A 27,741-nucleotide genomic window follows, 5' to 3' on the forward strand; every position below is an offset into this window, starting at 1 on the left:
CTGAGCATGACGTCATATGGTATGGAATATCCCCCTGGTCAGTTGGGGTCAGCTGTCCCAGCTGTGTCCCCTCCCAACTTCTTGTGCACCCCCAGCCTACTCGCTGGTGGGGTGGTGTGAGAAGCAGAAAAGGCCTTGACTCTGTGCAAGCACTGCTCAGCAGTAACTAAAACATCCCTGTGTTATCAACACTGTTTCCAGCACAAATCCAAAACAGAGCCCCATACTAGCTACTATGAAGAAAATTAACTCTATCCCAGCCAAAACCAGCACATTCTCCATAAATATGTGTAGGGAACAGAGATTGTTTCCAAAAAGTTATAGTCAGAGAAATAATATTATCCTCATTTTTAGATAAGTAGCTGAGATGCAGCTCCTTTAAGAAGCTTGCCTGACATCAGATGAAGAGCCTAGGGCAGTGGTGGGAAGTTAACCTAGAGCTCCTGAGCTCATCAGTCCTTTAAGTACACAGTCTCCATCAGGATATACAGGGAGGGAAGACAACATGGCATCCCAAGAATTTTGCATTGTCATAGGATTCAGGAGGGAAAACTGTTCCTTCATTGGCCTTTGTTGACAACTCCAGTAAAAAACAGCGGAAGGAAATCCTCCTAAACACTGTTTAAGCTAAGGATTTAGAAGATAAGAGCAAATGGCCGATCCCATTATCATACCTAACACTTGCAAAAAAAGGCTGTTATTGCATCTCTGTAGCTGCTGGTATCACCACTCAGAGTAACAGAAGGGGTGGCATTGCAGAATGAGACTGTAATCAGGTACACTGCTCTGAGACGGGCTGGAAGAGGCCTGGAGGATCAAGTGACCCTGTTTGAGGAACGCAGTGTTAGGTACAGATCTGCAGAAGAAATGCTGACAGAAAGCTGACCTGAGTAATATTTGGTACTTTGAGACACAACAAGACATTTTAGGGACTAACACCTAGACCTTTTTAGCTTATGACAGGACAGGTCCCATGCAGGAACAATCTGGACAAATGGAAAGAAAACAGCATATAATATCTCTCTTTCCCCTAGAACAAGAGAAAAAGGGTTGAGCCTCAGGGTAATGGGAAACAACAGCGACTGCAGTGTGTTAGGTGTGGGGGAGAGCCCAGCCCATGACTTTTTTGTGCTGTGCCTTTAGAATCATGGAAATTGGTGGAAATGGCAGTGGTGGAAAATGTACGAGAACTGAGATCTCACCACATTCCTGCACACTGCTCCAAGCTTGCACTGCCCTCATGGTGAAGAAATTTTCCTGAAGTCTAGCCTGAACATCTCAAGCCACAACTTGTGGCTGTTGCCCCTAGTTGCCCCTACCAAGAAGAGCCTGGCTCTGTTGTCTTCACAACTCCCTCTTGAACAGCAGGGCTCAATACCAGATGCAGTATTTCAGGTGTGTCCTCACCAGTGTTGAGTCCAAAGGGACAGAGTATTTCCTTGATCTGCTGGCCACACTTCTCCTAATGTAGCCCAGTACGTGGTTTCTTTAATTCACAATGAAAGTATCTTGCTGGCACATATGCTGTGATTTTTTTTGCTCACTTTGTCACAAGAGAAATTATTTGTCTTTGGGGGAATTACGGGAAGGGTATTGGGTGACTGTCGGTACTTAAGTGATGTTGCCTGTGTCCCCACCACGAACGGATGGATCCCAGATGACAAGTGCGTTCTCAACTGAGTAAACTAACAGAGCTTTAAAGCACTTCTCGTCTCACATCAGAGGTTTTTCTATGGGAGATGTAGGATGATTTGTACTGAAATGTGGTGGAATCATGTACTGAGACAGAGAAAGGACTGTTGTGACTGTGCACCTGGGACTGGAAGGAGCAAGGGAAAAACACACTCCCAGAGCGAACACCTGAGTGAAAAAGGTTTTTTTGTTGTGAACATGGTGTGCCCATGCTTTATGTATTTGAGAAGCTCTGAGGTCACTGTGGGCAGAACTAGGTGGAAATAATTAAAGGCATTGCCAGGAGTGGCTTAGGGTCACAGCCTGCTATAGGAATAATATTTCACTGTCAGTCTATTGTTGCCTGTTGCCTTGAAATATAAGAGCAAAGATTTTAATGAACAGCTCTTCTTGGGATGGAAAATTCAAAAGCACATATTCTTTTGGAATCTGTATGTAATCTGCCAAGGCAGAACTGAAAATGAGAAAAACATGTCCCCCAAATTTTAAGGAAATGTGAGGAGTCATGGGTCTACTAGTCTCTCTCAGCTAGACGTTTTGGTGACACTTTCATTCTACTCATTCTCCCTTACAGAAAAATATTTTCTAAGCCTTGAAAACCAAGGTGCTGGGATAAACCATGAGGGGCAGGCAGCCATACTGCAGGAGGACTTTATCTCAGTTTGCATCCCTGGTGGTCGGAGCAACTTCCAGGAACAACTGGAGATGTAAAGTGACTCTCTGTAAAAAGCGAGGGTGGCACTTGAAGCGAACCAGTGGGAAATAAAGAATGATGCCACTGAAAATGAACAGGACAATGTAGAAGATCTCAATTTGGGGTTGATCAATGATGGGAGCTAACACCAGGTACACAGACGCCATCAGCACGATTATAGGAATGATAATTGGGACCTGCGAAAGCAAAATATCAGTGTAAAGATTCACATAATACTGGGCCACTGTGTGTCTGGACAACCCTGAAATTTGTGCAGAAGGCTTTTTAGATTAAACCCTGCTGCAGCCCGAGGTATTACCCAGAAATCCAAATTAATCCAGACATACTGTTTCCCAGCCCACCCCCACTCCAAGGTCAAACATCCCTCCAAGAGCTACATCACTGCCACACACCCTAACCCCTGGTCTTCCCTGCCCTCCTAGACCTGAAGATGCAAACTGCTGGTTTTAGTGCCGGGTTTGTTCTTGCTCTCCCTACTACCTTGCATCCAAAAGCTGAGCTCTAGACAAAACACACAGCAACGTGCACAAATCACATAAGCGAACCTTAACACCCTTGGGCAAAAAGGTTTATTCACGTGTTGACAGATAGGTGGACAGGCAACCTCAGAGGCTATTTCTATAAGTCTGGTCATAAAGCATTTAAATTTGAAGCCAACCTCCCTCAAAGGCTAGTGAATGCATAAGACAAAATGATTTCACAACAAGGTGAAAAACTGAATGTTCTAGCTGGGATTTTCCAATTTTTACTTTTGTGCCTTTGGTCCAACACAAGGGCACTGATATAGACCAAAGGAAATGTTGTTCATGGTTACCTGTGAGAGCATGGAGAAGACCTGCTGTTGGTTTCATTTGCCTTAGTGGGATGCTCCATTCTGCTCCCTCCACACTATGTTCTAACACTTTTGGCACAATGCTAATAAAAATGACTGTTTTCAAACCAAGGGAAATCTTACCCTTAAATATAAACCTGCAACACATACAGATTCTGCAGGACATCAGCCATACATTGTCAGTTGACCTGGAACCTTCAGACATGAGCTGCTTCTAGTTAAGGAGAGTTAGACCATCAAGCCAAAGGCTGCAGCAGGCTGACATCCTCAGGGGACTGACCTGGAGGACTGCAGGAGTTTTATACAGTGTATGAAACACTATTGCAGAAAGAGAAATTCTTTTCCTTAAAGCCCATTCAGCCAATAAGTTGGGTGAACGTCCTCATCCAGCATCCTAATTTCAGGACAGAGCCACAGAAGCCAGTGACTGGAAGACTTAATAGAGCACTGCTCTTCTCCTTCACGCTAAGCCCCATAGGACACTTGATATTGCTTCGCACAGCCTGGCAGTGTCAGCCTGTCATCTGTCTCCTGGAGGAACCCCATGAAAACCAGCATGTTCATTCAGCTTGACTCAGGGAAAAACCACTGTTCTGCATTCAGGGTCTCATGACACCCCTGTTCCTAGGATTTTTTTCTGTAAAAATATTTCCCTCAGTCACTGAGGAAGCACTGCAGGTCAACTCGCTCATGGCTCCAGGGGGAAGAACAGGTAACTCCCGATTTCCTTCCACTTAGCTGTTTTGTGGGGAACAAACATGTCCCCTGGCTGTCTGAAAGGACTTGGGGCATTCTGGCTGAGTTTTCTGTCCTCTGCAAGGTTCTTACACCGGGACTACCCTCTGAGGAGTGCGACTGAGCTCTGAGAGCATGAACAGGCGCATGCATTGTTCATCAGAATAATCCTTCATTTTCCTTTTAAATCTCTAAGAAAAAAAGAGGATATGGTAGATATATTTTCCACAGTGAGGGGGCAGTGCATTATTAACTTATCAACACAAAGAATTCAACCTTGACTTATGCCTGTATATTCACACTATTTTGCCTCTCGTGGACTTTGTTGAGACAAAACGTGAATTTAAAAAAGGAAGGAGAACCACACTAAATCTGTAAGCAACCAACCCCAGTACTCTTTGTTTTCTCATAATGCTCTTTTAGTCATTTAGGCAATGAAGGAAAAGGTTTTGAGGGTTTTATGTTATTACTTCACCTTGTAAGATCTTGGCAATTCTGGTTTCTTGATTTTTAAATACAGGAGACCAGAAATAGTCATGCCATAGAAAAGCCATGCTATAAAACTGGAAGAAAAAAAAAAAAAAGAAAAAAAAGACAGCATGAATTTTGGGGTGAGGTTATCCAGGAATGTCAGTCCTGTCTTCCAGATCCCAGATGTTTGTATCTCCAATTAAAAAAGAGAATATTGATATAAATTTAGTAGTTCTTCCATTCATTTCCTTTCCAGCACAAACAATGAGAACTTTATAATGATCTGAATATTACAGATTAATTTCAGTATGAGGATGAATCACATGCAGTTAAGTATATAGTGACAGAAGCATTCGTGCATTGCAAAGATGCTGGTTCCTAAGCTCTTTCTTTTCTTTCTCCCCCCCCCCCCCCTCCACAATATTGGTTAGAAAGCAATAGCCCAGGCTCAAAAGAATATTAAAAGAAAATACTTCTAAAACGATGTCAAAAACCAGGACCACAGGGCATGCAAACAGAAACACTACACATACATACCTGAAAAAGTTCACGATACTGGTGAAGCTTCCTGATATTATCATTATTAAAGACATAGCAGATGTAAACAGCAGAGCAGGGGAGGGCGTGAGGCATCGCACATGAGCCATAGACAGAATGTCTGGCTGAAAGCCAAAGCAAAACAATATACCATCATATCACGTACTCGAGAGATCCTTACTCACCCCCCTCAGCTGCTGGTGGGAGCTCTGCCTGCAGCCAGAGCCACTCTTAATCATCAAGCAGGCATCATAATATAAAAGCAGTTTAACTCCCAGGAATGTAAACATGGAAACCCCCCTCAAGGATATTTTTATTGTGTCTCACTGATTTCATATCATATGTGCTCAGTTTATGCAGGCAAGATGAGGTTTTTAAACTACCAGTGTGACAGACTAAGGCTGAGTCAAATCAGAGCTTTCCTAGTCATCACCAGGACCTTGTGCATGGTCCCACTCTTCTGCCCTCTGTCACGTCTCTCTGGGACTTGACTTCTCTTGGGCTGACTGGAAAATGAGACAAGGACTACTCCTGAAACATTTACGCAATCAACCATAAAGCAAGCCAGGATTTGTTCCAGAACACGGAGATAATTATTAGCTTCTTTATTGCTTGGTTCATTGGGAAAGTTTAATGAGAAAGCCTTCTTTTTTTTTCTTTCCAACCAAAATAGCATGCAAGCACTTCTGCTAGAGCTGAGTGTCTGAGAAATGGTGTAAGCATTCAGCTCTTGGTCTGGTATGGTCAAATTCAGACCATCTGTGAACTGCTCAGCACAGAGCTTGCCAGGATACAGCAGACACTGTCATCAGTAAGAGAAGCCATGGAACCAGTGACCACCAAAACCAGTAACCACCAACCCAGTCACCTCCACCAACCTGGGCATTAATCTACATAAAAGATTCCCTCCTGTGTACAAGGAGTGGAGCTGGTGCAGAGTGGTGTCCTTCGCACCTGAGAGCAGAAACGCCAGATGGTGTGGGGAGGAAGGACCAAAGAAGCATATAGGTCCATGAGGAACACAACATGCCTGCTCAAAGCAGAGGAGGACAAATGCAGCGCAGCTGAAGCACTGGGAGGGAGAAGAAGTGTGGGTAGGTGTGGGGGGGTGTGCCTGTGAGTGAGGGGTCCATACCGGCAGCTGGAGTGGGGCAGCGGCCTCGGGGGCTTGTATGCCCAGGTACCAGCATCTGGTGAGACTGGGATCCGGGGGCAGCTACTGGGCTGACTGAATGTCTGAGCCCAGCTGCTGGAGGGACCCACATTGTACATATGTTTATATATATAATTCCCACTAACAGACCCCTGATCAGCCAGAGAGGGGAACAAGATAAGACCCTTGGTGCTGTTTGTGCTAGTGTTTGTGTGAGTGCTGAGTGTGTCTGTATGTGTAGATCTGTGTGGCCTGCTGTCTGTATATGTATATATACATATATGTACGTACGTATGTATATATGTTGTATACTTGTGTTTGTGTGTGTGTGCCTGTTGGGAATACATGCTCAACTTAACAGTTGGACCAGGGAGCATGGAGCTGCAGAAGTCTGACCTCCATTGGGCTACCAGATTTGGCCCCACCTAACAAAACCAATTAAAAACCCCAGCTAGAGTAGTTGTAAGGCTCGGTGTCACCTTGTAATTGCTATGAAGCTTGAAGAGCAGAGATATCCTACGCTGTATCTGAACTGGACTGCCCCATGGGAAGGTTGGAACACCCCTGAGACCAGCTTGAATAGTCAGTATTGCCTGCAAAGGCAGCTTGCCGGTGCTGGGCTACCTTCCCAGTGCGAGCAAAGGTGCCTTACAACATGCAAGCATGGCCAGGATTCACCTCCCTGGCAGGTACATTGGCTGGGTCACCCCAGAGCCTGTGCCAGGTGCTCCAATACAGCAGTATTTCAGTTGTTCATTTCAAAGCTGTTCTTAAAATTCAGGCTGGATGTAATTATGTATCTTTCTGAAATTACGTGGCTGAAGAAGAAAATCAGGAGACAACATATACATTACATTTGAAAAAGATGGGGAAGAAAGTCTTTGAGCAAGAAACAAACCACTGAAGAGCTATCACTCTACCAGCTGAACATACACAGTGTTTTCCTCTCTGCTTTAGTGTCACAAGAAGGTAAAGTTGATCAAAGCAAGCCAGGCCCCCTTTTTTTGTCCTTACCATATGGCCTTCCCTTGCAGCAATGTAGCACACGCGGCCTCCGCTAAAGAACGTGCCGTTTGATGAACCAAACGTAGACAGTGCCACCGACAGGGAGATGAGCCATGCCCAGCTGCCCAGGACTTTGTCCCTGAGGTGGGAAAGAGTTCACAGCATAACATCCAGCTCATAGATGTATCAAATACTCATCGTAGAAACAGACAGGTTTCTTCCCTCCATTATTCTCACTGAAATTTTTTCCAAAGCTTTTCTAATGATTTAAAGGTTTCTTCCAGTTCCGATAATATTTAGTCACTAGTAACCTTGTCTTGTCTAGAAAAGACAGCTTTTCTTCCTGCCTGGTGTATATATATCTACATCCGTTTACACTGCAATGGTGTGCAAAGCTGTCACAACAGGCAAAACCCCCTTTTTTGTGTACAGATGCTGTGGCGCGAATAGCCAACAATATTAGCTTGGAAATAGCAGACAAACTGTTCCCACCAGACCTGAAGAAATATCCTGCATTATAACCTCTTCCCCAATATGCATAAGAATTTAACCCTTTAATCCCATATGCACATATTTCTGCTACCCTGTGAATCAGGCTTAAGCCAAAGCAATCGTCAGAATTTCAGAAGTTTGGTTCTACAGCGTGTTCAGACATTTATGGTTTGCTTTCTCCGTAACAGAAGAAGCAGCAGGGTTACAAATAGAGTTTGAGGTAAATATTTGGAAGATAATCTTCTCACCTAAAAGTGAAGCTTGTCTTCTGGCATGAAGCAGCATGAAGAATATTAATTGAGCAATAAATGCTGGTGTTTGGGGTAATTATTACACACTTGTACACACACACATACACAAACAAACACACTGTTCATCTAACTGGCAAAAATCCAAAATCCAAAAGGTTTTTAGAACACTTCATATTTCCATCTGAATTGTATGGCTTTAAGCCATATGTACTCTTTTTTAGTATCGCCTATCCCAAACGTTCAAAAATCAAGAGTTGGGCTTTCCAAAATCATGGCAGGAGCTTATCTACCACAGTAATTTCAAAAATGTAGTTTAGAAGCTTAATATCTGGGTTATGGTCCTTCAGGCTTCAAGTTATTAAGCTACTTGCAATAACCAGAACTAAAATTTTTCCCTTTTTAAAAATGATGGAATCTGGGCATTTCCTATGATCATGCGACTCCATAACCTCAAGATCTCAAGAGAAAACAATATATATCACAAAATTAATAATAAAATCTTTAGCAAGTGTGTATTTTGCATTACTGAGATTGGTGCTTTGCTGTTTGGACCCTGAAAATGAACTACAGGAGCTACTGAGAGTAACTTCTTACAAGCAAACTGAGCTCTGCAGTTGCTGTTAAGTCACTGGCACCAAAGAAATGCTGGGGAGAGTTTCATGAGCTCCTTTGTGGCTGCAACGGCTGAACACTGAACAATGTTTCTCCCTAGCGGTTTTCTTCTTATATGGGGAATAAATGCATTTAAATGTGATGTGTCCTCCTCTGGCTTCTTTATACTCCTCCCCCATTCTTCCTTAATGGCCTGAATAGCTGCTTTTCTTGCTCATGAACCACAGTCATTACACCCTCTTCAGCCTGTGGCTATCTACCCATCCTCCAGGGTTTTGAGCGCCCAGCTTTCTGGGTGCTAGTTCAATGTTTCTTCCTAAATTGCACTCTTGGGGTGAAAAGGTTAATCAGGCAGGAAAAAGAGATGTGTTAAAAAGGTGGAAGCTCACAAACAACTAACTTGTTAATCAGGAATGATGGGAAAGGAAGTGCAGAGAAAGTTCATGACACTGCAGCTTAGTGAGGCTTTGTAACCTGTTCAAACAAAGCACTAGACCTTTAAAAGCTCCTGCTTCTAATGACATGAAAGGTTATTAGAGAACACATCTAGCAAGAGCTCAGTCAGATCTTCAAACTGGAGACCTTGTGAAATGCATGCAGAAGCAAAGCCGCAGCTGACTTTTTAGGAAGAGGATGAGCAGCAACATAATCTCTGGATATACCATGTCATCGTATCTGCCAGACAACTCATTTAGGGCTATCATGGATTCTGTGTCTTTGGAAATATTTAGACTAAGGCTGGATGTTCTGGTGGAAGATCATCTGGTTAGAAGTCAATGATGCCTACATTTCTCATGACGGTCCGTTCCTTCTCTTCCTAAAATCCTTGTCTTGCAGAGAGACTGTTTAATTTCACCAAACACTTCAGGTTGATGGAAGGTACAAATAATTTCTGTGCAACACTGGAAAAGCACAAGCCACCTTAAAGATACAATTGCCAAAGGCTACCCAACCTGCATATAACACTTCTCCTTCTCAAAGGCATTGTAGACATCAGTGTCATTTTCCATTTCCCCACAGATGGAGAAACTGAACCAAAAGACTCTGGTCTGGTCTAATTTCCAGGTGCCGAGTGGACAGGATTCACCCAGCTGGCTCCTGTCTCACTCCCAAACCACTGCCTCTGCATCAGTGCAGCAGCACATTATCCTCTCCACTTTTCTGGAAATATCTAAAATGTGGGGCATCTCCCAGTCCCCAGGTCTGGATATGCACCCTCACTGCACCCTCACTGTCTGTGGGGAGATGCTCCCAGTGTGCACTTCATCCCCTCTTTATGGCACTTTCCATGGGGAAAAACACGAGCTGGAGGGGAGCCACAGGTTCCCAGTGGGAATGAATGGAATGGGGAGTAAGGGGTGTGCTGCAGAGCACCCCGTCTTGGCAGCCTAGGTGCACCTTGGAGACCATGGGCCATGGGACTAGCACCTAAACCTCCTGAAACTCAGGAGACAACCCATATTTTACAGGACTGCATTGGCTGCGTTGCCACAAGCAGAGCTCACCCCCAAGTGACAGCCACAGCTCCTGAAGACAGCACTTCAGATGGAGTCATGGCTGCTAAGTAGCTCACGTTTACCAGCAAATACAGGCATGTAACCAAAGGAATGGCAATCATCACAGCTCTGGGAAGGGTCACCTGGAAAAGGGATGACAAGTGTCAGGTGCAGCACATTTATGCCTGCACTGGGCTTTTTTTGTTTGTTTTGTCTTTGCCACCACCCACGTCTCTCATTCAAACTCCTTCGCTCACTGAGCTTTTCCACAGAATAAGACTTAGATCCAGATTCATATGGCAGTTTTTACACCAGTCTCCCAAAGATGTCAGGCAAACAGTAAGGTTGTACGTTTCAAAAGCTAGTCTTTAAAAAAAAAAAACAAACCCAATGAAACCCAAGTCTTATTCAAAAAGACTTTGGTTCATAGCTGCCCAAGATGTCTGTTGCATATTTCTTGATTACTTTAATATTGATTTATTTGTTACTAGTGCGTTATGTCTCCTGGTGCGCTGCATCTTCCCATGAACATCCCACTTACATGGATGAGGTACCAGTGTGTGTTGCATCACAGTTAACTGCTCTAAGGGCTAAATCAAAGCTGGGCAGCACAAGGGAAATTTGCTCTAGGAAGGAATTATTTTTTCCTTCCTAGTGACAGGATGCTATCTTGGAACTTCATGGACGATTTTAAGGCTCAATAAGATCAGCAAACACTATCTTATGCAGCTGAAAGGACTGGAAAAAAAGCAAATAGTAGGGTGATCATAGAGCAACTGTATACATCTAAAAACCTGAAATATCAATTTTTGTATTCCCCGTTCCCACCATTGGACAAGATTCAGCAATTCCTTATGTTGTTGCCTCCACCCCGCAAGGGTCTGAATATCAGTGCTCACGGTCCCGTGGGAGAGAGTGCCACATGACCCTAGGATCTTTGCTGCCATTTAGATTAATGTTTAACAGTGTATTTTTATTTAATCTGTAAAATCTTGTGTGCTGCACTGGTAGAAAGCACACTCTATACACTCTGTACTCACACAGCTCTTTCTAAAAAAGGGTTGTTCACTGCTGTAGTGTCTGATCTGTGAAAAGAGGTAATATGGCACAGAGAGGGCTGATGTGAGATGCAAGTGAGCTACTTCAGTGCCTATAGCAGAAACAGAACAATGCCTAAAAAGTAGGCATTTAAAGACAAGGGTCATCCAGAGAGTTAGATTCCCTCTCCAGTGAGGCCTGGCTTGCTCTGAAGCTCCCCCTCCATGCAGTGAGGAGAGATAAGTGGTTTTTATATTAAGGATCAAGTCTTTTAGGGAATATGTGGTGTTAAGAAACCTTTATGAATTATAGCAGTGACTGCTTTTCTGCATAAATCTAGGTGTCTACAGTGAGATCCTCTAAACACTAAGACGAAATTTCATCCCCAAAGCATGCAAGTGCTGCCTAATAGCTTTTTTCCAGTCAATGGGGTATTTTAGAGTGCTTTCTTGTATGTAGGCTGTTATTTTGCTTAGAGACTCATTTTTATCCTTTCTGGACACATCCATAGGTGTCTTGCCCCAGAAGACAGAACAAACCAGGAGGAAAGCTCAATAGTCTTTCCTTGATGCTCTAATCACTTGATTACCCCTCTTAACACAATCATAGATAGAATCAAACACATTAGCAGCAGGATTAAGTAGGTAAAACCCAGCTCACTCACTCACCTCAGGCTTCTTCAGTTCCTCAGTTACATAGTTCAGGTTGTTCCACCCATCGTAGGACCAGAGTCCCTGGTAAAACGCCACTCCAACTGCCCCGATACCTGCAGTTGTGTTTTGAAAAGCATTTTGAAAACTCTGAGTTTGTCCCTTGGCAAACAGCACCAATCCACCCACCACGATCACGAGCAAAGCCAAGAGTTTGGCAGCTGTAAAAATGTTCATAATAGATGTCGCCAGCCTCACGTTGAGACAGTTGATGATAGTTAAAAGCAGGATGCAGGCAGCAGCTGTACATTTGACGACAACCTGTGGAGATGAGCATCCTGGGTAGAACGGCGCAACGGCGTATTCAGCAAAGCTCAGACAGACAGCTGCCAAACCAGCTGGTCTCACCAGGATAACAGAAGTGTAGGCGAAAAGGAAAGCGGGAAAAGAACCAAAAGTCCTCAAGATGTAAATATATTCTCCTCCAGACTCTTTAATTATGGTTCCAAGCTCAGCGTACGACAAGGCTCCAAACATGGCCAGGAGACCACACGCTGCCCAGATAAGCAGGCTGCTGGCAGGGCTCCCCATATGATGTAGCACCCACTCAGGGGACATAAAGATCCCCGAGCCTATCATAGTGCCTGCAATTAATGACACTCCACTAATCAGGCCTACCTCTTGCTTCAGTCTTAATTTCTCCTTCCCTTCACTCAGATCTGTGGATGAACGAGGTGAATCCGTTGTCTCCCTTTTCCTCATTGTGGAAATGTTAGGAGATGTTGTTGTTAGGAGATAATATGGAGTAAGACCGAGGCATTTGAAAAAGGGCTATCTCAGGCTTTTAGGGTTAAGTTAATAATTACAAAAGTCACGCTGAACACTGTCAAGAAATACAAACTTACCTTCCGCGTTTTTCATTCTTTCATTACCCATCTTATCTTGGTAATTTATTACGGTTCAGCTCCTGCCAAGATTGATTATCTTTGAATCTCATTGCAAGCAATAGTAATGGATAGCATTCAGCACCACCTCAGAATCACTCAGCACCTTACTGGACCGTGTCCCTGATTACCTCTCCTTTAAATTATGCTTCAAATGGTATCTGAAATAAGGATCAGGTAAGCAAAATCTCCATGCAAATCTGTACTTTATTCTTTGATTAAAAGTCAACGCTCAAGCACCTGCTTTAGTGCTCAATTGTATTTTCATTCCCCACTATAAAGTGATCAAACAAACAAGCCTGCTACCCAACATGCTATGGCTTTGCTCAATGAGGAACATTTCCAGTGTCTTAATCAAAGACACAGAAATGTTATGCTAAAAACAGTCCAGAGACTGTTTTTCTGCACAATAGTAGGGGACAAGTCTGTTTTTTTCAAATTTTAGAAAGTGCAGGAGGAGAAGAGTGAAAAGGCTGTAATTACCTTTTTATGGGCCCTTTTAGCCAATGTACATGAGGTATGCACATTCTTACCAGACCATGATCTTCAAAGGACTTTGTCACTGCTTATCATATACACATTTCAGTGCACACCCAAGAGAAACGTAGAGATACAAGCTGTTGGAAATGCCACTGACCCCTGCGTAGATATCTAACACATAAAATTTCAGACTTTGAGGAGGGTTCTGCTATAAATCTGAATACTGTTACAGTGCATGAAGGTGTATTTTGTGATCTGTGATATGTACGAAGTATTGAGCAGAAGGGAATGTCCATATGGATTCCTTTGAACTTAAACTAAATTTTACTGACTGCAACTATAAAGAAGGAGAGTTACTGTCCTTGGTGGTCTCTTGTAGGCTTCTGTTGTGATAAGTACCAGAAAACAGGATTGAGACCTTCCTCAGCCCTTCATGGAAACAGCAGACCTTGAATCTTTAAAACTATGTGTCCTCCTCAACCATTTGAGCTAAAAAAAGCATGAATATAAACAGAAAAGTATTTTTATTGTTTGTCTAAAAACTTCTTCTCTCCTAAATCATTTAGATTTCTCTTTGCTTGCTTTTTTTAAAAAAAAATCATCTCGCTAGCTTTGCAGTTTTCTGCAAGAAGTGCCCAAGATAACTCTTGGACTTTTTGCAAAACTCATGGGGACGTAAGAAAAACAACATATACAAGTCACATAATTTCTCATGCTAAAGCAAATAAAGTTGCACAGATTTTAGCATCGGGGGGGGGGTATGTATGAACTTATAAAAATTCACAGCTGATCAAGCTGTAGCTTTAACAAGAGTGAAAAGTTACTTTATCTGTATCAAGCAGGTATTTTCATTCTTCCTAGCAAAGATGTGAGTTCTGAGAATAAACATACACAGCTTGTACTGCAAGGATGCAAGTTAATGCATTTCAGGTTAATGGTTTGCAAAGTGCTTGAGAACTTGGAGGGGGGCATCCCAGTAATGCAGAGTATTTTGTTTTACTTCTACTAAGTGACAGTGCTCTTCTTGTTAGCTGGTTTAGCTATTTGTAGCGTATTCTTTTTCAAATTGCTAACCACAGTGTTAGGCGAGGCTGGAATCCTTCAGAGGTCTAAAGGTCTGGTTTTTTCTGCACTATAGACTCTCTACTTCTGTGTGCATTCATACATGTATTATATATACCAATCCTAATTGAAAACTTATTCACAAAATACAGTTAAATCAATGCTAAAGGAAAACTTAATATGACTACAGGTAGTTAAGTATCTTTCTAGTAAGGTTACAGATATATTTCCAAAACTGTTCTTCTGTTTTAATGAAGGAGCGTCTTTTCTAAAGTGTAAATGCAAGGTTCTTGGAGGGCCTGAGAGGACCTTTTCAAACCTTTACAGTTCCTGCTCCTAGAAATTAAGAACTTGCAATCTAATGTTGCAGAAATAATCAGAATTTCCTCAAATTTGATCATGCCAAAAAATTTCTATAAGACCACTCAGATAACAAGGATTAATTAACTGGTTCATCAATATCTTCAGTCAGTTCCTAAAGGGAGGTCTATTTCCAGTCCCAGGAACATTGTTACTCAGTTCCAACTGTTTCTACCTAAAGTAATAATGAATCTAATTAATCACAATAAGAACTTGAGGCTATCAGAGACAGTCTGATTGCTTTAGATTTTTTTTTCCATTGACTTGTTCTTTTTTTTGACTGCTACCATCAGTAAGGAGCAGCCGTAAGATATTTTAGTCAAATGATTGTCACAATTACCATTTTTCAAAACTGGCTATGTCAAAGGGCATCTCACTGCTCTCCTTCAAAAGATGTGTATGAGCAGGAGTAAAAATAAAGTACTGCTTTCTTCTTATGTGGTGTAGCAAAACTTTGTTGCTCAAGCTGTCACATAATAAATCCCCTACCTAAACAACCCTCACTTTTCATTTACCTCTGACATTGCAATGTGTGGTTGCCATCTACTGGTCTCAAAACAATATGGCAACTTTGTCCAGTGAAACATGGCTCACTCTACATTTGGTTTTGATATTTTGCATTACTGATTAAAAAGAAACCCTACAATAAGTATTAGTTCTTCAATATTAAGGTATCACAAATAGAGAGTACAATTGAGTCGTGAATGAAAATTCTCCTTAATGTGCTTAGGGCTATTTTTATCCCAGCAATAGCTACAAGGACTAGAGAAAGCTAATTTAAGGTAAAGGCCAATGTCAGTGGTAAGAACTAGACAAAACATGTAGGCAAATATTTTGCAATATTTAATTTCAGGTCCCAGGAGTGGTATTTGGAACACAGTTATGGGCTTGGCTTCCCTGTCCCATGCTTGGGAAAGAGTTACAAATCTCAGAGTGGGGATTAAAAATAACCTACAATCTGAGGATGGAGTGTAACTTTCTTCAGAGATAGACACCAATATTATACTTACGGAACTGTGCAGGGATCAAGATTTTATTTTTTTAAATACAAAAAAAACCCCAACCCAAAACCCAAGTTGTTATGAGGTAAACTAAGGGTTAGAGAATTCATCCAGGACATAACATGTGGGTTCAATGGCCGCCTCTACTTGAGAACATGGAAACCCACAACTCCAAGTTGAATACCCTCACCTCCAAAATGCAGGCTTTGAGCTGCAATTGCAGGCAGATCTTTGTACCTGCACTTGTGATGTAAGTAGAGATGCCTACTTGAAAAGAGGGAGGAAATAAAGGCTAAGAAAGTGGAGCTCTGAAATAGGTCTTGAGCCCAGAAGAAAAAATGGGGCAGGACAAAGCATGTCCCAGGTGCCCTGTGTGAAAACAGGAGAATGAAAGAGGACTCATTTAGAGGTGTCTGCCTGGGGAAGGGGTGCCCTATAGTGTTTGACTCTAAGCCTCTACCTCCCCAGTGCGTCCTGGCTTTTCTCACATCTGAGCCCCCCAAAACAGTGCAGCTTTGGGCCTCCACCCCGCTGGAGATGACCTGGACTCACCCCATCCTTTTGTGGTGCTGTCAGCCCCTGTGCACCCAGGGGCCAGCAGTGCTCGGTTGCTGCCAAGGGACCAGGGTCCCTGGCATACCTTGCAGCAAAGAAGCTCTGGCTGGGACTATAAAAATGCCAATGTGAGCTGCAGCTAGCAAAGAAAAACCCCAGCTTCAGCTACTGGGAGCAGGATGGGGAAGAAAAAAAAAAGGCATTTCTTAGGATGCATGACAGCCCTAGGCTTCACAACAAGAATAATCAGATTGTTTAAGTTTGGTCAGTAACTGCCTTTCCCTGTCATGTCACAATAGCAGATCTGAGCCCAGGGGATTAAGAGGGAATCTAAAAACCAAGAACTTACCGTAAGCTGAGTTAGTGCTTCCTGTCTGGGTCTGCAGACAGCCTGCAGCGGGGGCCGCAGAAAGGTGAGCTCGAGGCTCCCTGCTCTCGTTCAGTAAAGGCTCAGCATATTCTGGTTCTGCAACTATTAAACTTTGAAAGATTTGCTTTTGTTTTACAGATATTCTGCATGAAAATGTATTTGGTATCCCACATGTTGCCAATCAGATACCGAACATTTTGTTTACTTATCTTACTGCATTCAGGAGGAAGCTACTAGTGTCGTACTGTATGTTCTCTGTGCTGCTCTGCGGAGCTGGGCATAGGGCAATAACAGTCCCACTCTTATACGCTGCATGGGTGTACTCTTAAATAAAAGAACTGTTACAGAAAATAGTGATGGAATAACACAAAGTAAGAACCACAGCTGAAAATAAAATAATTACAACTTTCATGAGTACTGATCCCAACCGCTGCTTGGAAAGGTCAAGAGTTGTGACTTAAAGTTCAGTTTACAAACATTTTATTTTTATTAGAAATATAAAATAATTATTAGAAAGGTTTACAATAAAACTAGAAAAGATAATGCTTCTCCTGATACGATTAGAATAGCATTTTGAAGCTAAACAAGCAAATAAGGATTACATTTTTACCACTAGACACTGCAAACATTAGAAACCAATACAAGAGAAGATCCTAAGCAAAGAAGATCTCAATCCTAAGATTGAGAGCAACAGAAGAGTATCTGTGTAAGTGTTTATTCCCCAGGCTGGTGGAGCAGTGACTTCACTAAAAAAAAACCAAAACCAGAAACCAAGCCTACAAAAAATCAACAGTCTTAGACTAATGCTGGCCCCAGGATTCCACGTTTTGGCACTGCAAGCAGTTACTGTATCAAGTGCCATTGCTACATTTTCTTTCACCCACTGAGGGAATATTACAGAAGTTTCTTCCTTCATTCCTGTTTACATCCATATTTCCTGATTTTATGGCTATGTATATACACAGCGTACAAATGTGTATATATACACAGCATTCCAAACCTGTCCTGTTTTCTTTTTCTTTTCCTAGCAGTGCTTTAAATTAGCCTCAACAATTTCTTTGCATTTTTCTGTAGTCCTAAGAACTCCTTCGAAATTTTGGAATTAATTTTTAATTTATTTATTAGGTTTAATTCAAGATTAGATTATCTTATCCTATATGAAGTCTGTTTTGCAGAATCATTATCAAATGAATGCTGCCATTTTAAATACCAGAACACAAATAAACATGTTCATTAAAACTTTCTACCAAGCAAGATGAAAAATAGAATTAAAACATGGCTATATTTTCAACTCTGAAATTCTGTTTAATCAGTGAAATGCATTCCTACATTTATGAGTAGACATATAATAATACTTTCACTAATGCTAAATAGTTTTATTAATTGTAAAACAAACTTTTACAACACATGTTTAGAGTTTAACCTGTAACTTTACATTCACTGTGTAGGTATCATTCTATAATAAAATAGTGTCCTCTGTACGATTCTTGTCAAAAGCACCATAATAATACTGGTCCAAATAATTCCAGTTTTTCTTAGGTGACAAGGGAACATAGTAACTGAAGGTACTTAACTTAGTGCCTTAAAGATTTCACCAAAACTGATACCTATTTTTTAATGAAACCCTGGACCAGAAGTGACATTTAAGGCCCACAGAAGGCAGCTCCCTTCCCCAGCCCACCCCACTCCTGCTGCAACAGCATCTTCCTCCCGAGAACCCAAACGACCGGAAGGCTGTTTGCCCTCCTGCCTCTTTTCTTCCTCTTAATCGCTGGGGCAAAAGGGAGGGAGCATCCAGCTTTGGTAGCGTAGTAGAGCAGAGCACCTGCGTGGGGGACTAGGAAAGACACTCAGATAATGGTAGCCAGGAAGAAAAATAGGGTAACATTGCTTGGAGCAGCTCCTGAAAGTTTTCTGGGCTGCCTCTGCCTGTTTGCTTTCTCTCAGTCACAGTACGAAGTGCAGGGTGGGGCTGGGTAGGCTTATCCCTGCATCGCACTGACTGCTGTCAACATGTGTGGGGCAGATCACTCTTCCACTGCTCTTCCCCCACGCTGGGGTGAGATGCGCTTCAGCATGCACTCAGGGCCAGCATGAGGTCAAGCTTTGCCCCTGTGTGCCCAAAACATTTCATTTGCGGAGTAGGTATAGGCTGTATGGTGGGCTCTGGGCCATACTTAGAGCACTGTGGAGTTGATCTCCTGGGATAAGCTTGGTCAGGGACAAGGGGCCTCAGCCTGCCTCCGTGCCAGTTACTGCCTAGCTTCTCAAAAAGCTAGGACAAGGGATTAATTTTAACACCCTGTTTAATTATAACCTCACTTTGACTCTGCCAAATATCAAGGGAAAAAAAAAGTTTGCCTGGAAAAGTCACATAGGTTATGACACTCATATCTCTGGCTGGTGCTTTATGAAGTTGTAACAAACGTATTTTGCAGCTAATGCTTCATCTTGTACATTCTTGCCAATAGAAAAACTAATGATCTCGAGAAGATAGTGATGTGTTGAGATAGTAATTACTCCCATCTGTATGCTTTGGTTAAAGTTATAAATAGATATGAACAAAAGGAAGGATGAAATGGATTAGACATCTTTTCTTGGCCTTCCGGGGGAAGTATGTGTGGGAGATAGGGAGCAGGTTTTAATTCCATTTGGTAAATTTTAATTTGAGATTGCATGAAGAAAAGAACTGTGCTTAAAGGCTTGGAGGACTCTTTCTGGTCCCAGATCATGGCTTCCTAATTGCCCTTGTCAGTGATGCAGTCAGCCAATAAATTCATGGCATAATGATGATGTCCAAGAATACTCTGAAGTAGTATTGTTCTCTCGAATGCAAATTGGATGAATCTACAGATGTTGTCTTCTAATTTTTAGCCCTTAGCCAAAATGAGTGGAAAGGCACTCATATTTACACATATAAACTTCCTGTTTTGCAGTTAAACAGGATGTATTACGAGGGAAGAAGTTTTCCAGCTGAACTGGATTTCCGTCTGGAGCCAGCTCAAGCCAGTAGGCAAAGCAAGCCGCAGGCTGCGGGGTGTGGTCTGGTGCCTACTTTTCCTGTGCCAGGGAAATGAGAATTGATTATTCCCATTTGAACAGCTAATCTCTGCTTCCCACTTGCAAAGCTCTTTGCTCTGTGTTACAGGAACGGCAAAGGTATAGCTGAGTGGGTGGTGGGTTCCTCCCCCAGCAGCTCCTGCAGAAAAACAGTGCTGCTCTTCCTTCTTGCCCTGCCTTTTCTATTTTCTGCTACAGAGGCAGGCTCACCCTTGTGCCTCCACCCCAGCACTGGGGGGTGCGGATGCACGAACGGCTGTTGGGCCCTGATAGGAGATTAGCTGAAGAGAGGGGTCCTGTACTGCAAGGGAGGGAGAGCTGACTCAGAAACAGAATTTGAATTTTGCAATATTAAAAAATACATTATTTAAGCTCGATGAATTTTTTGTTTTGTTCTGTTTGACTAACTGCCTAGGAAGAGGGATGCATTGGAAATGGAAGAGGTACTTTAGAAGTCTGTAAAACCTGCAGATATAATTAAAGGTAAGCCCACATATGTATGAATACACTGTCGCTATTTATGTAATACTTTATGCAATACATGCATAACATTGACACCTACTTTTCAGTATTACAGTGCTCAACCATTTTGTCTATGCTCAGGAAGCAAGCTAGGATTTCTCTTCCTGAATATATCTCTGGCATTGTATATTCACTGCGCTATGCCCTGTTGCTCTGAAGGCATGTTTGGCATAGAATAAGGTTTGGGTTCTCTACGTGGAAACGGGGGCCAGTGGGTATGTCTTCATGCTATAATGGTGAGTCAGAATGGGGGTCTTAACTAGTTCTGAGCTAATATGGCTGTGCTGCATTTTGGTATTCAAATGATGTGTCCAGTCACGTAGACATATTTTGCTGCTTGTGGTCGGCCCCCTTGACACTGTGTAAGAACAGGAAATTATGGGGAGCTTCAGGTATGGTTAAGATAGAAGAAAAATATATAGTCTAGTAATTACACCACAAGAGCAGACATGACCACAGATGTCCAATGTTACCCTAAGCAAAGTCCACTTGGTGTTCGGCTGCTTCTTCAGAGCCCTGTCAGAAGAAGCTACTGCAGTTAGGAGGATCAGTATTTGATACGGCAATAGGTAGAAGGGTGTTGATGAACCTAAACCGAGAGAAATTATATAAGCCAAAGTACTGTTGCAGATCTTTCTTCTAGTTTATCCCTGTACTATGGCTTCTCATTTCTGAAGATACAGAGAATTTCTAGTTCACGCAAGTTAAGTGGGTGAGACTTTTACAACAAAATTAAAACTTATGGATATGCTTTTAGGATTCTTAAAATGTTTTTCCTTAGGAGAGAAAAAAAAAATGCATTCTTCCTACTCTTCCTTGTTCTGATATGGCTGAACCATCTTATTCTAAGTGCACAAAAAAAATACTGCCTCTTATTCAGAGCTCTTGTGATTGCTTCCATCGCCTGGGATATTTCTTTGAACTTTTTTCCCTTTTTTAGAAATTAGAGTGTTTACTCATTACTGCTTAATATATAAAATGAGTGAGAATCAATTTGATGCTCACCTTTGAGGTTTCATTCTTTGTACTGAGTATAATATGCGATCTTCAGTTCTAAGAGCCACAGTCTTCGTTCAGCAAGAGTTCCTGGAACTTAATTCACCACTGGAAAGACAAATATACTTCTATTGAGACACGCAGGCTTTTTTCTTAAGGTAAGCACCGATAGCCACTCTGTTGTGAGCAAAGTGAATGTGAATCTAAAAAACAGCTGGCGTTATCTCTGGCTTTGCCACTCCAAAGCTATTCACATTCACATACATGAAGTGATGCTATTAGTTACTCTTGTTGTGTTACAATGACTGTCTCTGGTGGTTGTGACTCTGAGGTATGTTTATGAAGCTTGTTTATACCTCAGCCAATTATGAGGGGGTGAATGACTCAGGGACAAAAACCGTCTTGCTGGTGAACTGAGACTTCAGCTGACACCTTCCTGGCCATTCTAGCACAGACTTACTTAGCAAAGGACATCCACAAGAGACACTTCTTTCTTGGGACAAGTTCATGAAGAAACGTACTGCAGGGCTGTGCACTCCATTCGCTGACACCTCCTCTCGTGCGTTTCCTTTAAACCTCTTGCAGAACAGCTTCTTTGGAAAAGCTGATCATATCTACAGGAGCAATGACCATGTAACTGAATGGCAGGTCAGCATCCCTGCATTTTAGAACAGTAGTATAGTAATGAGTATCCCATACAAAAATGGGATGAGTGACAAAATTTATTATAATTCAGCTGTGAATTTTCTGTTGGTCCTAAACTGAAGTGTTCTCATTTGCACCAGCTCAGTATGTTATGCCAGTTGCTAGCTAGTCAAAAAAAAAAACCAAAACCAAAACAGAATAGATGGTCTTCCTTGAAGAAACTTACAGTTGCACAGTCAGATAGGGGAAACAAATGGAAATACTACCACAATTTTGAGCAACAGAGCACTGGGCTTTTCAGCGCACTGAGAGCCTGGCTGTTGTCAAATGGGTTTACAGGAATCATACTAAAGGAAGGCCTTTTTGTACCAGTTTTTGTGTCAAATGGGAAATTTGAAGGATGCTAAGGTAACTCGGAAGAGTGCTTCCCACACATGGGAAAAAAGCTTAAAGATGTGTAGTTTTAAACATTAGAATTGGACAATGGATGCAGTTGCATATAGTGGGCCAAATGTTTCTGTATCGAAAGAGAGAGGGTTGAGACAGGAATAGGCTGTGAAGCTTGTAGGAATTAAGGCAACAGTATTGGTACAATGAGATGTAGCAGGAGCAGAGTTAATGAACAGGTTACATGGTCAAAAGCAATAGAACAGAACAGTCTACCCTGAGTTAGCATGGTGAATGGTTATGGCAGGGAAAGGCTGTGTTTGTGAAGCAATGGTGGGGCAAAAGGATACGTGGATGGGAAAGTCACTCTGTACAAAGAGTCTGTGGCTTATAAGCACATTTCTCTGAGGCCCTGGGGAGAGGCTAGCCAAAGGGGACGCTTGGCCCACTGGGCCAGAGCTCTTACCTCAGTAAACCCTCCTATGTATTATGGTCACTGCTGGCCTAAAACATGAAGTATAGACCGATTCCTACAGCAATGCATTTAACAGCAAGTCTCGTGAATGTAGTATTTCAGACTCATTGATTTTTTTAATTAATTAATTGTATGTCTGTTGACAAAGTGGAATCATGTCTGTTGACAAAGTGGAATCCAGAATTGTGCATTGGGTGCCTAGATTTGCTACACAGTATGTGGGGAAAATAATAACTTCAGAACGGGATCCGCTCCTGTAAATGCACGAAACATACGTCCGGGTCAGCATATCTTACAGAGATGTAGGTAACAAGGGACAGGCTAAGGATATAAACCACCATTCCAGGGCCCTTCTCTGGAACGTGGACAGATAGGTCTAATTGCTTTCGAGCTGCACTGCTGTGCTTGTGAAGGTGGTAGGTAGTCAACTGCGGCTGTTATTTCAGAGAACTGAGTGAGGCTCACCTATTTATGACTGCTCCTCTTAAGCAGTAAGATGGTAGTTAGACGGGGGATTAGACTGGGGCTGGTTAGACTTGGGAGTTGGACTAGAGGATCATTAAAGGTTCCTTCCAACCCAAACCATTCTATGATTCTATGACTCCGAGGCCAGCAAGGCCATTAAGTAGATCTGAGACAAAGATCTTGAATTCTTCCCTGCAGAACAGCCCAGCTGCAGCAGAGGGCAGCCAAAGTAGTCTCTGGATTTTCAAGAGACTAAGGAAGTCAGACCTGTGAATTTTGAGCAAATGAATCAGATCTGGGTGCTCCCCAGTCCTGGGAGTAAAGGGTGTTGCACACTTTTTTAAGAGTGCAACCTTTTGTAGGTACCTGCGTCTTTTCTGTAGATGCTTTGAGAAGGTCTACCACATCTTTTTTTTTTTTTTCTTTTCATTTCCATGGAGGAATACCTTGGTTTTGATTAATACAGGTTAATTATTTGCTACCCTGCTATATCTAACAGCACAGTCTGTCAAAACTGCTGGGGGACGTGGATGTCATGGCACAGCAGTACAAATTTTGATCATGTAGACAGTTTTAGGTCCCAAAGTTTGTGGCTTTAGAAAATGTAGACATCTTCAGGATTAGACACTAGCTGAGTGGGGGTCGGTAGGACTGCAGCTTTCCATATCCTTGGCTACTTTTCTAAACTGTAGACTGTATATTTGTTTAGTATCTTCCATTGAGGATGCTTATTCACAGAAAAAACAAAACATAACTGTGTTAATGGAGTTTATCTGAAACATTTGGAGTGTAAGCAGAGCCCAGTCAGCTGTTAACACCTCCTTAAAAACAGGAATAGCTAGGAAAAGCGTTTTGTAATGGAGTGATACCAATTTAAACTATCTGAAGTATTAAGTACTTTTAAAGTTTCCACTCAGAACAAAGGTAAGAGGGAAAGACTTTTCTTGAACTATTTTAGCGTGAGCCAAAAACTTTAGTGCCATTATTAAATTGTGAGGTGTGTGGTGGAGGAATTTTTTTTGTTTTTCTTTTTTCAGAAAAATACTTTAGAAAATAACCAAATAATTGTATTTCTCAGATCAAATCCCAAACTGATTGCACTTAAACATTTTTCTGTTTCGTGATCAGGTTAGGTTTTTCAGTACTGAGAAGCAGACCCACATAGAAGTCGTTCAAGCTTATGCTTATCAAATGCATGTTGAGTTCTTCCTGAACATTTAATGCTTTATACAAACACTGATCAGAATTATCCAGGACAAATAGGGTCCCCAAAAGGGGCTAAGCTGGAGAGCTGCTGTAACGTAGACCAGCTGCTGTAAGTGTTCAGGATGCCAAGAGCGTAACAGTGTCTTCTTCAGTCCCAGCCGGTCTGCATGAAGGGAAGGGCTGACTTGGAGGCTGAGACTTAGAGGCCTTCTCTCCTCAAGTAAGCAAAGGAATTGGCTTTTCAGCCCTGCAGCCTCCCTGGAGACAGCCCAAAGGTGGCAGTGGAACAGGACGCTGGGGATCACAGGCAGCAGACTGCAGGCGTCTGGGTACTTAGCTAACTAGTATTAAGCCGAAGAAATAATTTTCATTTCTTGGGAAAACTTTTCTATCTTTATCAGGAGCTGGAAACTTTCATGTTTTTAACCGTGTCTATAAATACTGAAAACAGTGAGGGTTTTTTCCTTCGAGACATCTCTATTTTTAAGAACACAGTTGGTAGTCCCAGACATCTCATCCCCACAACTGCTGCTGCCAGCGTTAGCACCAGTACGCGTGGTGTTCCTGCACCCTAACTCACCTGCTCTCGCCCTGCCGTACCCAGAAGGAGTCACTGGGGCTGGCAGAGCCTGCCTCCTTTCCGCCTACAGAAAAAACGGCCGGTAGCAGTGTTTTGAACGGCCGCCGCAGGACTGATAACCGGGTTTCATCTGGAGGTTCGGTCTGTGGATGGCATCTGTGCGCCGTTTCCTGAAATGGAGTACTCTCTAGCCAGACTCCTTTAAGAACTGGTAAGAAGAAAAATAGTGGATTTTCTTGTGAAATCCGTATTTTAAAATCACTGAGAGGCAGAGCTCCCTCTCTTTTTCAGGGGCTGCTAAATAAGTAGAAGTTATGCTCGTATTGAGTGAGGCTATTAAAAACCATCACTAGCAGTGTTCACTAGCATCCAGTACCGTATTTACCAACGGCAACCACCCAGCTGTATCAGAGATCCCGTATTTAACTCTCTCGAGGAAGGGAAGTAATTGACTCTTTTCCCAAAATCATCACGCAGCAACTATCGGCTCAGTAGTTAAATAGTAACTACGGCGATGCCTTTCTGCTTATTGTAAAACCAAAGTAACCCCCCCCGCGGGCGGTGCTGGGAGCGAGACCCTCAGGAGCCACCGGGTACCCCTAGAAACGGGCCTCGCCTTCCCCTTTGTCTCCTAACCCCAGGCCTTCGGGCGGGCACCGCCTCCCGCCGCCACCCTTCCCCGAAAGCGAGAAATGAAAAAGAGGAAAAAAAACCACAAAAGCCGTGTTTTGACCGGTTTGTTTGGCGGGAGGGAAGGGGCGGCCCCTTCCCCCTCGGTGCCCGCCCAGCGCATGCGCGGTGCGCGGCGGAAGGGGCTGGGGGCCGCCGCCTCCCTCTCCTTCGCCGCCTCCCTCCCGGGCTGGGACGCGCATGCGCTGTGGCGGCGGTAGGGGCGAGTGGCGGCGGGGGGAGGTTTGCCGCGCTCTCGCTGTCCCTCTCCCTCCGTGCGCGCCGGGCTCGCCCTCCCGCCATGTTGTTGTGAGCCCCTCGCGGCCGAAGGGGGGGAGGGGAGGCAGGAAGGAGAGGCGCCGAGAGGAGGAGGAGGAGGAGGGGGGCGGCGGGCCGGCGGGCGGGCGGGCGGGCAGGGGTGTCCCAGGGCCCGCTCCGGCTCCATCGCAGCGAGCAGCGCCGCCAGCCAGACCGTGAGTATCCTCGGGGGCCGGGGACGCGCTGGGTAGGCCGCGGGCGGAGCGGGCGGGCCCCCCTTCCTCCAGCCCCCTTTTGTCTCCGGCCTCGGCTGCGCGCCGAGGGAGGGGAGGGGAGAGGGAGGGGAGAAAGAGGGCGGGAGGGGGCCATGTTGTGGCAGGTCACCGGGCGGCGCGGGGCCTGCTCGGCGGCCGCCCGCGCCTCGCCGCCTTTGTGTCCTCCCGGCTCGCCGGGGAGCGGCGCCGAGGTGGGGAGGGAGCGCCGTGAGGGGAGGCGGTGGCGGCGCCGTCGGTGTGAGGGGGGCGGGAGGCGGCGATGCGGGGCGGGGGGGGGGGGGGGGGCAGCAGGCATTGTGCTCTCGGCGAGCCGAGGGGAACGGGGACTTGGGGAGCAGTTTCCATCCCAGCGGGGTTTGGAGGGCGAAGCTGTTGCCTGAGAGAAGTCCGGGGGCAGGGCCCTCGGGGGCGGTTGGGGGTTCAGGTGGGGAGAGGTACTGGGGCGCATACACGCGTGAGGGTGACTGGAGTTTGGGGCAGGCCCGGGGGGGGCGGACACACGGCGCCGGGTGTTACAATAGCCTTCGGTACGAAGTGCTGTGAGCCGCTGAGGGAGCCGTGGGAGATGGGGGCGTCGTTTCGGCAACCCCATGGGCACTTGCGTGCGTGTGGAATTTGGATAAAATGGGCTTTGTTTAAATGTACCGAAAGCGTGAAAACTTGTATTATTCTTTTTTAGTGCTATTAAGAATAGTGACTGCTTTCTGAGGGTGGAGCGAGAAGGCCAAATGCTTTTGGTAGTTGATACCACACAATGAAGTGTTAGGTTTTAATTTTTCTTCAAACGTGTCTGCGCAGACAACGATAACAAAAAGTTAAGAAAAATGCCAGCTGCCCTGAGTGGATCGTGCTTACAACTAACAGTTTGGGTTTTAATCTCCCTGGCAGTCATTGTGCAAAGAATTTTTTTTTTGGCATTGTTCTCTTTCGTGTATTTCATAACCTCAGACTCTAATTCCTTGAGAGAAAATTGATATACTCGGGACGCTTTATATTCTTCTGGCTTACTGTTTGAAGCAAGATGGCTTAACACCAAAATATGTAGCATGTTTTATATGTGATGCGATAAAGAGGTTATATCAGCTGATTTTGGGATGCTTTTTTCTGAGTAATGTAGCTGTGTATGAGCTATATAGGTCATTGCAAATGAGAATCGGTAAAACTTCTTATAGTGCCTAATTGTTTGTCACTTATATGCTACATGTTAACAAAATACTTTCAGGTTTATTTTACTTTCTCTTTTACTGAAGTCTTTGTTGCGTCTCAACTGAGCAATTAGGCCTTTTTAGTTACCTGAAGAGCTATACCATCAAGTCATGGTATGTGGGATATGAATGCATCTGAAATATAATTACTACCCCATGTTACCATTTTTACATATAAAACATAGTATTTTGTTATATTTAGTCACGTCTAGGTTTAAAACCGAATGTTAACAACAGACCTAGTTTTGTTGAGAAGCTGAGAGAATTAGTCTACCTTTCTCTAGTCTACAACTCAATTTGTGTCAATGCGAATATAAATATGTTAGGTAGGTGGGAGAAGGAAGCTCGAATAAAAAGGGAGATGATAATTTAGTGGTGGTGTAGTTTGTGTTTTATGTGTAGAAATGACACTAAATCACCTGACAGTTTTCTGAAGTGTTCAGAGAGTTGAAAATTTGGAATTTGTCCCAGCAGAATGGTTAGTAGGCAAATGCATGTGAGAAACTGCTTGATAATGCAGATTCTGCAGTTTATTATGTGGATATTG

At 43.5% G+C, this 27,741-nt stretch overlaps 2 protein-coding genes across 9 annotated transcripts in view; one reads left to right on the forward strand and one right to left on the reverse strand.

Annotated features, from left to right (window-relative positions):
* Positions 1-117: 117 nt before the first annotated feature.
* LOC143157750 (b(0,+)-type amino acid transporter 1-like) lies at positions 118-12,469 on the reverse strand. The gene is made up of 6 exons (XM_076332709.1): positions 11,698-12,469; positions 10,001-10,134; positions 7,150-7,279; positions 4,983-5,107; positions 4,450-4,537; positions 118-2,583 (listed from the first exon to the last, which is right to left on the reverse strand). Exons 1-6 carry the CDS (start codon positions 12,439-12,441, stop codon positions 2,350-2,352), a joined length of 1,455 nt encoding a protein of 484 aa, XP_076188824.1. The 5' UTR covers positions 12,442-12,469; the 3' UTR covers positions 118-2,349.
* Positions 12,470-19,970: 7,501 nt separating this feature from the next.
* The window catches only part of PUM2 (pumilio RNA binding family member 2), a 75,256-nt gene continuing 67,485 nt past the window's right edge, over positions 19,971-27,741 (forward strand). For 7 of the 8 annotated variants that reach the window (XM_076332710.1, XM_076332713.1, XM_076332715.1 and 4 more), the window contains exon 1: positions 25,881-25,929. The gene's annotated coding sequence lies outside the window, so the exon portion shown is untranslated. Of the gene's footprint in view, positions 19,995-25,880; positions 25,930-27,741 lie in introns of those variants that run through there. The other variant, XM_076332711.1, reaches the window with a different exon arrangement.

This window comes from Aptenodytes patagonicus, chromosome 3 (assembly GCF_965638725.1).
Source record: "Aptenodytes patagonicus chromosome 3, bAptPat1.pri.cur, whole genome shotgun sequence".
NCBI classification, from domain to species: domain Eukaryota; kingdom Metazoa; phylum Chordata; class Aves; order Sphenisciformes; family Spheniscidae; genus Aptenodytes; species Aptenodytes patagonicus.